Source organism: Eptatretus burgeri, chromosome 9, assembly GCF_056783735.1.
Source record: "Eptatretus burgeri isolate ZD-2024b chromosome 9, Ebu_testis_v1, whole genome shotgun sequence".
Lineage (NCBI taxonomy): Eukaryota > Metazoa > Chordata > Myxini > Myxiniformes > Myxinidae > Eptatretus > Eptatretus burgeri.
Window position 1 is genome coordinate 65,075,625 of NC_140969.1, and position 14,783 is coordinate 65,090,407.

The window sequence follows — 14,783 nt, forward strand, 5'->3', positions numbered from 1 at the left end:
ACACCAGACGAACTTGTATAAAAAAAAGAAACTGCAAAATGTTTTTTTGTAAATTTTAGATCCTAGTGGAGGATCTCTAAGTCTTACTCACGTTGTTGTTGTTCATCTTCTTCTTGTGGACTTTTTTGTTTCACAGCCTACCGTTTTCATCGAAACTTCCTGAAACTTGGCATATATATGTAAAAATACCCTGCGCAGACAGTAACCATCTCCGATTTTGAAAATTCCTCCTAGAAAAAAAGTTATGACGTCAAAATATCTCCGCTAATGGAAATCGCTTAAAAAATTATCTCCGAAACTAGGCAAGCTTTTTGAATTCTGTTTGCGGGAATCGAACAGGGCATTAGCACATGTAGCACATTAGCACATATGATACATCACCATGACGTCATCAATTTTTATGACGTCATTCCTATTTTTTGACATTTTTTGTTTCACAACCCAGAGTTTTCATCGGATCTTCGTGAAACTTGCCACGTATAAGCAGAAAGCTCACGCGCAGGCAGCAACCATCTCCAATTTTGGAAATTCTTCCCAGAAAAAAAGTTGACGTCATAATATCGCCGCTAATGGAAATCGCCCATACCATTATCTCCGAAACTAGGCAAGCTGTTTGAATTTTGTTTGTGGGAATCAAGCCGGGCATTAGCACAGATAATTTATCGCAAACCTGATACATCACAATGATGTCATATTCGTTTTTATGACGTTATCATTAAGAGGACGAGGATATTAGCTCATTTAAGCTTGTTTTTTCTTTCCGGGGAAGGGCGGAGTGGGCGAAGGTGGTTCTTGGGTATGAAATGCACAACGTCAACCACACGCCACCCCTTGTTGAGACCCCCAAAGACAACACTCCACACACATGCACACAATCATCCATCCCTGCTCAAGCATGGATGCTAAAAGTCCTGCCAACATCCCTACACACCTCCATCTCCAATACTAAAGTGAAGGACTTGAGGAGGGGGGGGGGGTACAACGAATGCCAAACCATGAACCGATACATTCCATATTCCCGTGACACCTTCAGTCGAATGTCAAGCATGGACAGCCGGTTCATGAAGGACTTGGGCAAAAAAGTTACTGCAGCCGAGTCCAACAAAAGTAACATGTTACAATGGAGAATCTGCAAACTCCGAATCCGCGAATGTCACCATCTGATTTCATTTCTCATGGTCCCTAAGACGGTGTAAGTGTCGTGCATGTTAAGTGAAATTAAGGCCTGCAATATAAAGTCCACTCAGACTCTCACAGATTTATTAGCCCCCATTTGACTTGGTTTGAAACGGGGGCTTATTATGGATTTAGTCTCGATTTTCGTGTCCGTACGTGCTTGCACGTGTGCATGAGTGCGTGCGTCCGCACGCACTCATGCACAGTGTCTTCATCCAGACAAAACAAGGACAGTATCTTGGCCTTCAAACACCAACTTAATGTGATGTTCTTCTTCTTCCTCCTAATGTTCAATATGCGCAGGTTCTTGTGATGTTCTTCTTCTTCATCCTAATGTTCAATATGCGCAGGTTCTTGTGATGTTCTTCTTCTTCATCCTAATGTTCAATATCCGCAGGCTCCTGTGATGTTCTTCTTCTTCCTCCTATTGTTCAATATCCGCAGGCTCAGATCGACTGACCTCAGCACCATGTTGTTAAGCGGTGCCGAGCACTCCGTTCCGTTGGAGTGCTTGCTTGTCCAAGCAAGCCGCTTGGCAAGCGATAGCAAGCTGCTTACCAACGGAACAAGTCCCCTGGCGTGTTCCGACTCCCTAATTTGAGACACGTTTCTATGTACACAGCGTTCCTATGACAACGAGTACTTTTGAGTGGAACATTTATTACCCTTTTAAAAAATAAATTACCTCACGGCTTAAATTCCGCTTTTGCGAAAGGCGGAAAGAAGGATTTCGTGAAACGGAGAGGACGATTCGAGGTCCCCGTGACATGTGTGCGGAATAGGCGTCTGCGGCGTCGTTTGATCCTTCGAAAAATCTCCATTCTTTCCGCCAAATATATTCGTTCGACATTGGCACGTTTGACCGTTCCTGACCCGCTCGGTCAGCACTTCCCCGAGTCCTGTACTCCGCTCGTCGGTGTTTATTCGGTGACCGTTGGTGATCCCCGTGTGGTGGCGTGCCGCTGTGCGGGGGCCCTCGTGTAGGCCTCTGGGCCGTTTTCTAGGCGAGCCCGCCCAGCCCAGGGGCTCCTCATGCCGCCTGCCTCGCAGGTTCACTCCTGGCAGTGATGTCGGCCGCCGGAACTGCGAGGAAATCCTGGAAGCTCCGTAAGTGTGGACGCGTGTCCGATATACATGTGAAAAGATTCCTGGACGTGGAGCGCTTTCCGTGCTCGGATGGGAATTGTGATTATAATTAAACAATAATTGATTGAGAGTTACACGGAAGTACTGTGTGGATATGCTGTGTTCGCGGGATCGTTGACTGCCACGATGGCTTCGTTCCCATTCCAGTCATTTACCGTCCGTTACAAGATCACCATTTATATTCCGATCAAGGATGTTTCATCGATGAGCATCTGCTGATGTGTGCGGATGACAATGTCTGCTTTGTCTTCTGTACGGGATGAGTATCTCGCTCCATGATACGGACACAGCACAGCCTCGAATTATAATGCGAGATATCTTCTTGTGTATATATATATATATATATATATATATATATATATATATATATATATATATATATATATATATATATATATATTATATATATATGTCTACATATACTGTATATCTACATAGCTACACAGCTATATATATATATATATATATATATATATATATATATATATATATATATATCCACATATACTGTATATCTACATAGCTACACAGCTATATATATATATATATATATATATATATATATATATACTGTATATCTACATATACTGTATATCTACATATACTGTATATCTACATATACTGTATATCTACATAGCTACACTGTATATCTATATAGCTATATATATATATATATATATATATATATATATATATACTGTATATCTACATATACTGTATATCTACATATACTGTATATCTACATATACTGTATATCTACATATACTGTATATCTACATATACTGTATATCTACATATACTGTATATCTACATAGCTACACAGCTATATATATATATATATATATATATATATATATATATATATATATACATATATATATATACATATATATATATACATATATATATATATATATATATATATATATATATATATATATACATATATATATATATATATATATATATATATATATATATATACATAGCTACACAGATATATATTTATATACCCGATCTATCTCTCTAGTCTCTTTGAATGAATAAATGTCGTTTTCTGCTGTCTGTGTGTAACACCAATCGCACCAAAACTTGCCTGGCCAGTTTCCACCAAACTTGGCACTTCGACCAAGTTCGACCTCGTGATTAACGAGAGCGACTTGGTTTCATCTGCAGTCGCAGGGGTTCTGGAGGGAAGGTCGACGAAAATTGTCTATGCAAATGTGTACCGTGTAGCGCCACCCGGTGGTGGTGGTGATGGTGGTAGAGGGTATTACAAGTCGGCTGTGGAGATAACTTGCATTTTTGCACTGTGCAGGTCCCCAGAGTGGAAAGCCCCAAAGCCAGTCTTCACGAATCAGGGGAAGGGGGAGTGGACGTCCAGAGGTTGGGGAAGGGGGTTGGATGAGGGAAGAGAAAGGGATGGGGATAGTGGAAGGAGCGGGAGGAGGGACACGGTGTTGCCCGGCAATACCGGACACCCCAGCAAATCGTGTGTGTGTGTGTAGGTGTGTCGGTGTGTGTGTGTGTGTCCATAACTCTATAACCATGAAACCTAACAGCCTGAGACTTTGTATGCTTACTAAGGGAACTCCAAGGAAGTGCATGAGTGAAAATTGGATGATGGGGTTAATTTAAACATGCCTGTTGATGATAATTAATGGCCTCTTTTATCGTATCCTTTATCAGATGTATCCTCATCCCCCTCACTCTTGAGGGGTCTTGAAGCACATCCTGTGTTACTTTGCTGGGGTTTGAAGCCACCATGTTTTTTTGCCCGTTTAACCATTCCTTCACATGGAACAGGCTGCAATGATTTCTTAAAGTTTTTTTTTTTTTTCTTTCCACTTTCCTCATTCATATTATCGAATGCCTGATCATCATACCTATGAATCGCTGGATACATTTCCTTGCTTATAAACACTCGGAGACGCCAGCGTTTGTGGCTTTATTTCATCTCCGCACATGCCATAACCTCAATAATCTCTTGAACTAAGCCGAATTACAATTTTTTTGGGACCAGAACTGAACTTAGCAGCGGCTCCGACTGCTAAAAAAAAAAAAGTTCATTTGTCTAATTCAGACATATTTGACATTTCGGCGTCTCCGAGAGGTGTACGTTTAATATGACGAATAGTTGATGCTCATCGTTTCCCAAGCGAGCCATTCCTTATCAACCGTTTCGTTGGAGTGCTTGCTTCAGTGCTTTAGCCACATGGCGGCTGCTCTCCAAGCTGCTTGGTTGTTAGTTTCGGTAAAACTACCTGTGCTTTCAATCTAACACATCGATTAGACATGTTTCCGCCTTTGTTGGTGGGTGCCTCGGGAGATGTCTTATCCGCTGAAAATGTGCAATTTGCTTTGTTAATCCACTCCTTCCTTCAACATCAATACATTGTATAAAAATAAGGTCCATTCGACCATGTGTTCACTGTGTTTGTTTTAGCTGTGAAAGCAATACCGACATTTTGTGTTCTGTGGCTCGGTGTACTTTTTATATTATTTTATTGAATTTTGCTAATTTCTCACTTGAATTCCTCTTTCAAAGAACTCTGTTTGAAGGTAAATCTTTGTGTTTGTCGTTTTTATGTACTTTATGTGTGTGTACATTTGCACGTGTGTTTATGTATATAAACTGTATTACCAAAACGGCCATTCGCACCGGTGTGTGTGCGTGTGTGTGTGTGTGTGCGTGTGTGTGTGTGTGTGTGTGTGTGTGTGTGTGTGTGTGTGTGTGTGTGTGTGTGTGTGTGTGTGTGTGTGTGTGTGTGTGTGTGTGTTTTGTTATCTCCATATGCGGGTTTCAGAATGTGGAACGGAGTCCTCCCAGTTCTCGAAGTATCCACCTCTGTTTTGGTAAGGGCGGTCATGATTCATGGACCAAGCTGTGAAGTTTTGTGCCGAGGGCTTTCTTTAGGATCGTTGCTGAACCCCGGACAGCTTCCAACTGTAGTTCGTTTATCGTAATTTTCCCAGGGATGGTTTTAAAGATTTATGTAAGGTTCTCATCATTCCTGTTGCTTCAATGATCACTGGAACAATTTCAGATCTCTTCAACTTCCAGGGTCTTTTCACTTCATTTTTGAGAACTTGGTATTTGGTCATTTTCTTGATTTCTGCATTGTTTCAGCTAAAATCGCTGGGTACTGCAACCTCAATTAGTGTGTGTGCATTGTTGGTTGTTATCTACATATGTGAGTTCCAAAAAGTGGAATAGAGCCCTCTCAGGTGTGTATGCGTGCGTGTGCGAAGTTGCTGTTGTTGCCTGCTATCTTCACATGTGGTGGGTGGGTTTCAGGAGGTGAAACAGAGACTGACTCGGTCTCAAAGTCTCCATCTCCGTGTGTGCGTGCGTGCGTGCCGTTGATTGGTATCTACATATGCAGATTTCAGAATGTGGAATGGAGTCCTCCCCAGGCATGCTCAAAGCATCCACCTTCATTTTGGTAAGGAGTCATGATTTCATGGACCAAGCTGTGAATTTTTTTGTTCTGAGGGCTCTCTCCAGGATTGTCACCGAGCCTCAGACAGCTGCTTCCAACTGTAATTTGTTGGGAGTAATATTCCCAAGGATGGTTTTTCATATCTTTGTCATCATTCCTGGAGCTCCAACGATCACTGGTACAACTTTGCCATTCTTCAGCTTCCACAATTTTTTTCACTTCATTCTTGAGGTCTTTGTATTTGGTCAAGTTTTCTTTATTTCTGCATCGTTTAGTCCAAAATCACTAGCATTAACACCTCACTTAGGCCTAAGTCACATTTGCCACGGCGGCCGTGGGGTCTCCAAAATCTACGGCCACGAGCAATTATACGGCGGCTGCAGTAATTCCACGGTCACACAATGTAGCAGTCACATATGTTTTTATATTTCAGGGAGCCGCACGGCGTATTTAGAAATTATGGAGACCGAAAACGTGGGGTTGCCGTACGGTCTTTGATTTGATGTCGCACGGTGACCTTAAGGGGGCCCTGCGGCGGCCATAGAATTTTCAAGGCAGACGCAAGGTAGCCTTAAGGTGCAGGCAAGGTGACTGCAGGGGGCCCTAAGGCGAACGTGCGGCCAGACGGACGGTAACGAGTGGGTTAATTTTTTTTTTGGCTTGTCGAATTGCTATGGCGAACGTAGAAATGAAAAAAGTTATAACTCCACGTTATAATTCCACGCGACCCTACGGCCTGTAAAAGATAGCCAAACAACGTAGGGCCACTCTGAGGCCATCGCAGAAACTCTGCGGCCGCCACACGTTTCTGTCAAATCAGAGGGCGTACGGCCGCCGTATCCTCGCCGTAGAGCAAATGTGACTTGGGCCTTAGCAATGCCTTCTCCTCTCTCTTTTTTTGTGTCCAAGTGTGATATCTGGTCACAATTCTTTGCTTTTGATGTTCACGTTCGATGTTCACCACTCCCACAGATGCCAACCCTCCCGATTTCATCGGGAGGCTTCCGAAAATTCACCCAAACTCCCGCCCTTACGATCACTATCCTTATCCTCCCGAAATTTTGATATTTTTGCACTGTTCACTAATCAGAATGTACTAGTATGAGAATTGAATGAAAAGCATCGTCTGCTACGTATAGCATGTGGTAACTCCATAACGTTCGCTGCTACCAAATTGTACGTAAAAAAATTGCAAATTCAAATGAGGAGCAGCGAAACGTTGGGTCTGGATCTCGCTTATGCGATCATGCACTGAGATTTAGTGCATGCGGTATGTGTGCAATACAGTGCATGCGGTATGTATGCACAGTGTATATGCATGCGATACGCTCACTGCATGCAGCTGGGCCCCGTACCAGCCCGGCGGTCGCGACCACCGTGCGGTGTTTAACAGCCGCTAGAGTTCTACGAGTCGCGCTGCAGCTGTGGAACATCGACTTCGAAGTTACCGATGCTTCAAGCCCTCGATGTTGATTACGAAATGGCAGAAAAGAAGCTTACGAAGACCAAGAAATGGTCTCAGAAGTACAAGACCGAATACAGTCTCCAATACCCGTGTATTCGAAAGTCTGAAAGAGGAATTCATCATGCGTATTGTACAGTATGCAGCGTTGATATTTCAGTTGAGCATGGAGGTCGCGATGATATTCGGAAGCACGTTGGAAGCAAACGGCACACAGACATTGCAAAGGAGAGATCTTCGAGCATGAGTACCGGTACACTTCTGAATTATTTCACCAAACAAGGGACAAGCGAGGAAGAGGATGTTACCCGAGCGGAACTTCTCTTTAGTGGATTTATTGTGGAACATAACTTGCCCATATCAGTCTCAGATCATGCTGGACCTCTATTTCAAAAGATGTTTCCAGATTCAAAAGTTGCTTCAAAGTATGGATGTGCAAGAACAAAAACTTCAGCAATAATTGGTGAGTTGTCAAATGTTACTGCTTCATCTATTGCCGATATTGCTAGACTAGCTCCATTTAGCCTAGCTACAGACGGTAGCAATGACAGTGGTGAGGCCCAGCTATATCCTGTCCTGATTTCGTACTATGACAACAGTGCTGGGATTGTGAAGCAAGGTTTGCTAAGTTTGCCTGCGTGCAAACAAGATTCCACTGGAGAAAACATTTTCAAACTGCTTGATCATGAGTTCAGTGACAGGAAAATTCCGTGGGGAAATTGTGTTTCCTTTTGTGCTGATAATGCCTCTGTCATGGTGGGCAAGCACAAAGGAGTCGCTGCTTATATCCACAAACAAAATCCAGAGTGCTACATCATGGGATGCCCTTGCCATATGATGCACAATACGGCCAAGAAGGCGGCTCAGGCCTTACCCATTGAATTAGATGACTTTCTCATCGATATTTACTACTACTTGGACAAAAGTAGTAAACGCGTCAAAGGAGTGAAAGCACTGCAAGAACTCTGTGATGCCCCGACACACAAGATTCTGAAGCATGTCGCAACAAGGTGGCTGTCCCTTGGTCAGTGCCTAGACAGGCTGATTGAACAGTGGGAGCCACTTCGCCTCTTCTTCAAAGAAGAAGTACGAAGAAAAATGCAACCAACTGTAGCCAAGACTCTAACAACGAGCAAGAAGGACGGCACTGTATCTACTGCCAGTACTGGCACTGCAGGATCAAGCACTAGTGGAGCAGCATTCACCACTACCACTGCAGTATCTGCTGCAAAGAAGACAGCAGGGACAGCACCAAAACCAATGCTGAGAGCAGGTAGCATCACCGGCCCTTCATCACGTTCATCTACAAAGCAGATCCCTTCAGAGTCGAGAAAGACTGTGATAGTCCCATCTACAGGCAAAGAAGGACCCAAGTTAAGTTCTGCTTTTGCCAAATCACTTGATAGAAGCTCAGCAAAACCTTCGAATCAGAGGTCTTCTTCCTTGGCTGCACCTACCTCAAGCTCTCTCCTCAAACGTAAAATTGGATCTGGTACTACGAGTCTGACCTCTTCTGCTGGCAGTAAACGCAAGTGTGATCGCCCTGCGGCTAAGTGTACTACGAGTTCTACAACTAAAAGCGCATCTTCCTCAAACACTGTGCAGGAATCTAGAGAAAAACGTGTCAACAGGATGTTCTTGTCTCCACAAACAAAACTCTATTGTTTCTTCCTTCGATATGCTCACAAGCTTTTTGAGAAGGGGAATCTTCTGCTCCAAAGAGACGAACCCTGTATTCATCTCCTGCACGGAGAATTGAATGGTCTTCTGAAAGATATCTTCGTACGGTTTTTGAAACCATCGGTGTCATCGGTTGCTCTGGTAAATGTACCCTTCTCTGACAGAAATCATCAGAAGAATGATGAGGACCTCATGATTGGGAACGATGCCAAACTGTATATAAGGGAACAAAGGAGTCTCAAGAAATCCACCTTCACTCTGAGTGAGTCAGACATCCAAGGTTTCTTCAGTGCAGTTCGCTCATATTATGTGAAAGCCTGCAATTACATCTTCAAAACCTGGCCGCTAGATGATGAATTAGCCAAGCATGCTCAGGTGCTGGATGTTAAGCTACACCAAGAAGTGGGGTTTGACTGTGTGGAGTTTTTCATCAAGAAATTCCCCTGTCTGTTCAGTGGCGGTGATAGTGACATAGACAGTCTTGAGAGTGAATTCGCTCACTACCAGGCAGACGCCTCCATAGCTATAATTGCTACTGAGACAGTGAGAGTGTATGAGCAGTGGCATCGGATTTCACAGCTCACAGATCCCTGCACTGGTGCCAAGAAGTATCCTAATTTGAGCAAAGTGATGAAGGGAATCTTGGTCATTCTTCATTCGAACGCATTATGTGAGCGGGCACTCAGTCTTGTACGGAAGAATCATACTGAATTTCGTCCCAATTTGAGTGTCAAAACCCTGGAAGCTCTCTTAATTGAAAAACTAGCTCATAGCACCCCTTGCTACCAGAGAGAATACAGCAAAGACATAATCAGAAGGGCTAAAAGAGCCACACAGCTGTCACTCAGCAAAGCTGCCATGGAAAAAGCAAGCAGCAGTAGTACCAGCCAGTAAGGTAAGAAAAATATTGCTTCTTTTGTGCTTTTTGTTAATCTTTGATTGTCCCCTAACTTACTAATATTAACATACATGTAACATTAAAAAGTGCACAATTTTCCCCTTTTTTTGTTCAAAAAGTGGGAATTCTTAACATGTTAAATGCTCCAAAATAGGGCTCAGAGGGCACTAGAGAGCGTCTAGAACCCCAGAGCTTCCAGGGCCCTAAGGCGGGCCCTGGACCCCGCCGCAAGGGTCGAGCGCTCCGCGCTCGAGATGTGCGCTTCGCGCACATTATTTGGTGTCGGTTGCAAATCCTCTCTAATTCTGATTTCCAAAAGTTGGCATCTCTGCACTCCCCCGGTATGTTCTTGGCAGTGTCGCTCGGCTAGATCCGATCCAGAAAGGTGATCCTATCCGGTAGAGTGATCCGGTTCGGACAAGGCGTACCGAAAGCGTGGTTCCCTGGTGGTTAAACCGCGTGATTAATTAGGTAACCCGATTCCATAGGTGGGAGGACCCTAGGTCACTCGGTTGAGTTATTGGCGTCCACGGTCGGTTAAGCGACCCGCCGCGTCATGGAATTATCCGTCAGCAACGGCCTACAATTTTGGGGAGTCTTGTGGGAATCGACGTAGCTTCCCCCACCTAGTGGTCTTCTCACCCGACCCCGCCAGCCCACAACATTATATACACGAGCAGGTTGTGCTTACACATTGTGTATTACCATATGAACCCTGTTTCCCCATTGTCTCGGGTCACTCACCTGCATTTTTTTTCTTTTTCTTTTTCATTTATTTATATTTTCTTTTATGGATGTTGTGCCACGATTGTGATTTTTTTTTTTTTTTTTGTTCCGGTGTACTGGCTTCGATGTTCATCAACACACAAAATTACCATGCTTCCCCATTGTCTCACCTGCATATTTTTCTTTTCTTTTATATATATTTTAACTTATGGATGTTAGCTTAATGGTTAGGGTGGTGGGCTTGGGATCCTTGGGTCCTGAGTTCAAATCTCGCTCGGCTGTTGAATTAATTCCAGGTGGGGTTGACTTACCCTGTCATCCTTCCGAGGTCGGCAAAATGAGTACCAGCTTCCTGGGATGATTGAGCCATTTGAGTATCCTGTGTCGGAGTGGCGACCTGTCCCGGATTGTGTCCAATAGCCCAGGAGACTGCTTCAGCAGCACCATTGCTCTACCCAGAGTATGGTCCCAATGGATGGATGGATGGATGGATGTCCGATGATTCTGCGATATATATATATATATTTTATTTTTTGGATTTATTTCCCCGGTGTCCCGGCTTCGATGTCCATCGGCACACAAAATTTCAGATTTTTACGTCACCCAGAAGGTACCGATCTTTCATGTCAGTTAGTGAGTCTGTCGTTAGAAAGCGCTTTATATATTTATATATTGGTACAAAAGCCTGTCAATGATGACTGGTTGAAATGGTGACAAAATATTTAAGGAGACTGGAAGATATAGTTTCGTTGCAAGAAAAGAAGCGTCATTTTAAAACACTACATATACAAATGTGACCCTATTTTCTTTATCTTCTGGGACGTTTCATTTTGACGGTACAGCCTCGTGAGCATGCCAAAGTCTGTAGCCTCGGCCTACCGTCAGGTGTACTTGTATCTTCTTTATTTATGAGACATCCTGCAGACGTAAATTAACACTCGTTTTACTCTTTGCGGGATGCACATCACGTGCAGCAAATTTAATTTCCCTGTGCCTTGTATTTATTATTTTAAAAAATGCATCTGCACTTCTTTTGGGGCTTGGTTTGCAAGTCACTGTCTCCTTTTGCAATAGAAGAGACGTAATGAATCTTTTTATGGAAAATGTTTTTTTTTTTTTTTTTTTTTTTTTTTTTTTTTTTTATCCTCAAAAATAGACCGTTGTGAACACACAGACGGGTTAAAAAATTGGCCTTTAAAACCCAACTCAAATTGTCCTGATGACGAAGTGGTCACTTCAGCATTTGCCGTGACCAAGGCGAGTGGATTCTTGCCGAAACATCTGCTCTACCGATAAGTAAGTCCAATAGCTTTTTTCAATTATCAACTTTTACTGCATTGTTTAGTTACTCTTAAATTGTGGGTGGAGTCAGGCCATCTGTCCAGCCAATGGGTGGAAGCTGCAGCTCTGCTAATTGGATATTCTAACCCCCCAAAAAATTATTTTGCCCAAAACGCTCCCCAGGACTTACCGATGAACCCCTGAAAGTTCGACAAAGATTCGTTGAGCCATGTCTGAGAAAAATGGCGACACACCCAGACAGACAAAAACAGACATATCTATCTCTCTTATCGTATAGATAACCAACTTATGCATACAAGTGTTTTGGTAATTATATTTCATGTTAAATAGTGCAGTCACACACGTTACCTCATCTATATTGTGACAATTGTGTTAAGGAAGAAAGAGGACAAAGCTGGTACGTAGGCTAAAATAATTCAGGAGCGATCAAAGCAGCGGTTTCACCACAGAGCCAGTGGTGAAATTTGGTTTACCATATTTAAACTTTCAAAAAAAGAGGAAACTCCGAAAAGGGACACTCCAAAAAAGGAAACTCCAAAAAAAGAGTTTCCTCTCTGTATTGAGCAGTCATATCGGCAGTCTTATTAGGTGTATTCCGGACCTCCATTAATTTTGATTGCAAACCGCCATTGTTCCAATCAAAATACTGAATTATTACTGAAAATGTTATGCTTGTCCGTGTCCATGTGGGATTGTAAATAAATCGCACTGAAGTACACTTTCAGAGGTGCCAATTTGTTTGGAAAGTCGTAGCCAAAAATATTGGCACCCTTGCACTTTCTTCAAATAACTCCCAATTTTCTCCAAAAATAAGTTGAAATCACCAAAAGTATTTGCTCCCCACAATTCTTTATTTCACTATTAATATTACAGAACCTTTGTTTTTGATTCAGAACTTAATATATCCTTTGAAATCAGAAAATAAAAATAAATGGTACTGAAAATTATTCACACCCTCGACTTAATATTTGGTAACACGGACTTTGGACAAAATAACTGCAGTGAAGCGCTTCCTATAGCCATGAATGAGCTTCCTACACCTCTCTACTGGCAGTTTGGCCCACTCTTCTTGTGCAAACTGCTCCAGTTCTCCCAGTTTTGAAGGGTGCCTTCTCCCAAAGGCTGTTTTCAGATGTCTCCACAGGTGTTCAATGGGATTTACATCTGGACTTATTGCTGGCTACTTCAGAACAGTCCAGCATTTTGTCTTGAACCATTCCTGGGTGCTTTTTGAAGTGTTTGGGGTCATTGTCCTGCTGCAAGACCCATGACCTATGACAGAGACCCAGCTTTCTGACACTGGGTTGAATGTTGCATTTCAAAATGCCTTGGTAATCTCCTGATTTCATGATGCCATGCACACATTCAAGGTACCCAGTGCCAGAGGCAGCACAACAACCCAACAACGGATCCTCCATGTTTGATTGTAGGGAAGGTGTTCTTTTCTTTGAAGGCTTCATTTTGTTTTCTGTAAACATAGAGTTAATGTGCTTTACCAAAAAGCTCTAATTTGGTCTCGTCTATCCACAGGACATTCTCCCAGAATGATTTTGGCTCGTTCAGGTGTGTTTTGGCAAACTCCACTCGGGCTTTCTTATGTCTCTGTCTCAGCAGTGTGGTCCTTCTTGGTCTCCTACCATCGAAACCCCTTTCATAGAGTTGACGACGGATGGTGTGAGTTGAAACTGGTGTACCTTATGTCTGCAGATTATCTTGTATCTGGTTGGCAGTTGATTGAGGTGCTTACTCCACCATTCAAACAATCCTTCACTGCAATCTTAATTGAAGTGTTCTCTTGCTGCAGCATCCAGGGAGGTTGGCTACAATGCCATGGGCATTAAACTTCCTGATGACATTGCGTATGGTGGACACAGGAACATCAAGGTCTCTGGAGATGGACTTGTAATCTTGAGATTGTCCATGCTTGGCTTCAATCTTGTGTCTGACCTCATCAGGCAATTCTCTGGTTTTCTTGCTTTTCTCCATGTTCATTCTGGCACACACACAGTGACACAAAACAGCAGAATATCTCCTTTTCTCTGTTCAAACTGGTTGATTGAGTGATTTTCATACTGCAGGTACCTGGACCTCACCACAGGTGAGTTGAATTCCAAAGTAAAGGAGAGCCACCTGCTTGAAATCTAATTTCACAGGTCCAAATATCCCACTTCTGACACCAGTTTGTTACGGCCACAGGTACCGAGTGTATTATGAGGGGGTTAATCCTTGTTTATCCTCGGAAGAAGCAGACCTGTGGCCACCGCTCACAATTAACTTTGTGGTGTGGTGGGTTGTTCAACAACCACGAACACCAATCGGTTAACCACGAGTTCCAGTGTCCAACATCTAATTTGCCGTTTAACTTGAGGTAACATGGCCTCCTGACCGGGGAACGCACCCTCGGCGATGCACCAATCTTTTCTTGATTAGATCTTAAGTAAGGCGGCCAATCATTTGCCGCTGGTGCTTGCCGACTGACAGGTTAATTAGTTTGGGAATTACCTTACAGTCCATCTAGGTTTGGACAATGCTGGATCAATGGAAGGAAAGGACAAGCACGGACAGGTTGAAACATCAACAAGGAATTTATTATTCAGAGAAATATATAAACTGAAGTACTTTTATTTCCTTGTGGTGTAAATGGATGAATTCAAATCAATCAAAATGATCTCAAACAAATAAAGAATTCAACAAGCAGTTGTAGAAAAATAGACAAAGAGCAGATGCTTATCACTTTGCCTTACTTAACAATTAAACACCAGATGTGGGTACCCAGCAGATCATTCATGGGGAAAAGAAATCTGGTCTTGGCTTACCAAGGCAGAAGTCGTCGTGCATCTACTAAAATGACCCAAAATGTGTGAGTGTGCCTTGGTCCCCTGCCAGCGACCTACCTCGCCTTGCATCCACCCGCAAACGGGCTCGAACACTAATCGATGTCACGTTGTTA

At 43.0% G+C, this 14,783-nt stretch overlaps 1 protein-coding gene across 7 annotated transcripts in view; it reads left to right on the forward strand.

Moving 5' to 3' along the window:
* The first annotated feature begins 1,820 nt into the window (after nt 1-1,820).
* The window catches only part of KATNB1 (katanin regulatory subunit B1), a 118,338-nt gene continuing 105,375 nt past the window's right edge, over nt 1,821-14,783 (forward strand). For 2 of the 7 annotated variants that reach the window (XM_085895462.1, XM_085895460.1), the window contains exon 1: nt 1,833-2,283. In XM_085895462.1, coding sequence (XP_085751588.1) covers nt 2,244-2,283 — 40 coding nt within the window. In that variant the 5' untranslated portion in view covers nt 1,833-2,243. Of the gene's footprint in view, nt 2,284-2,411; nt 2,575-14,783 lie in introns of those variants that run through there. The other 5 variants (XM_085895457.1, XM_085895458.1, XM_085895459.1 and 2 more) reach the window with 5 other exon arrangements.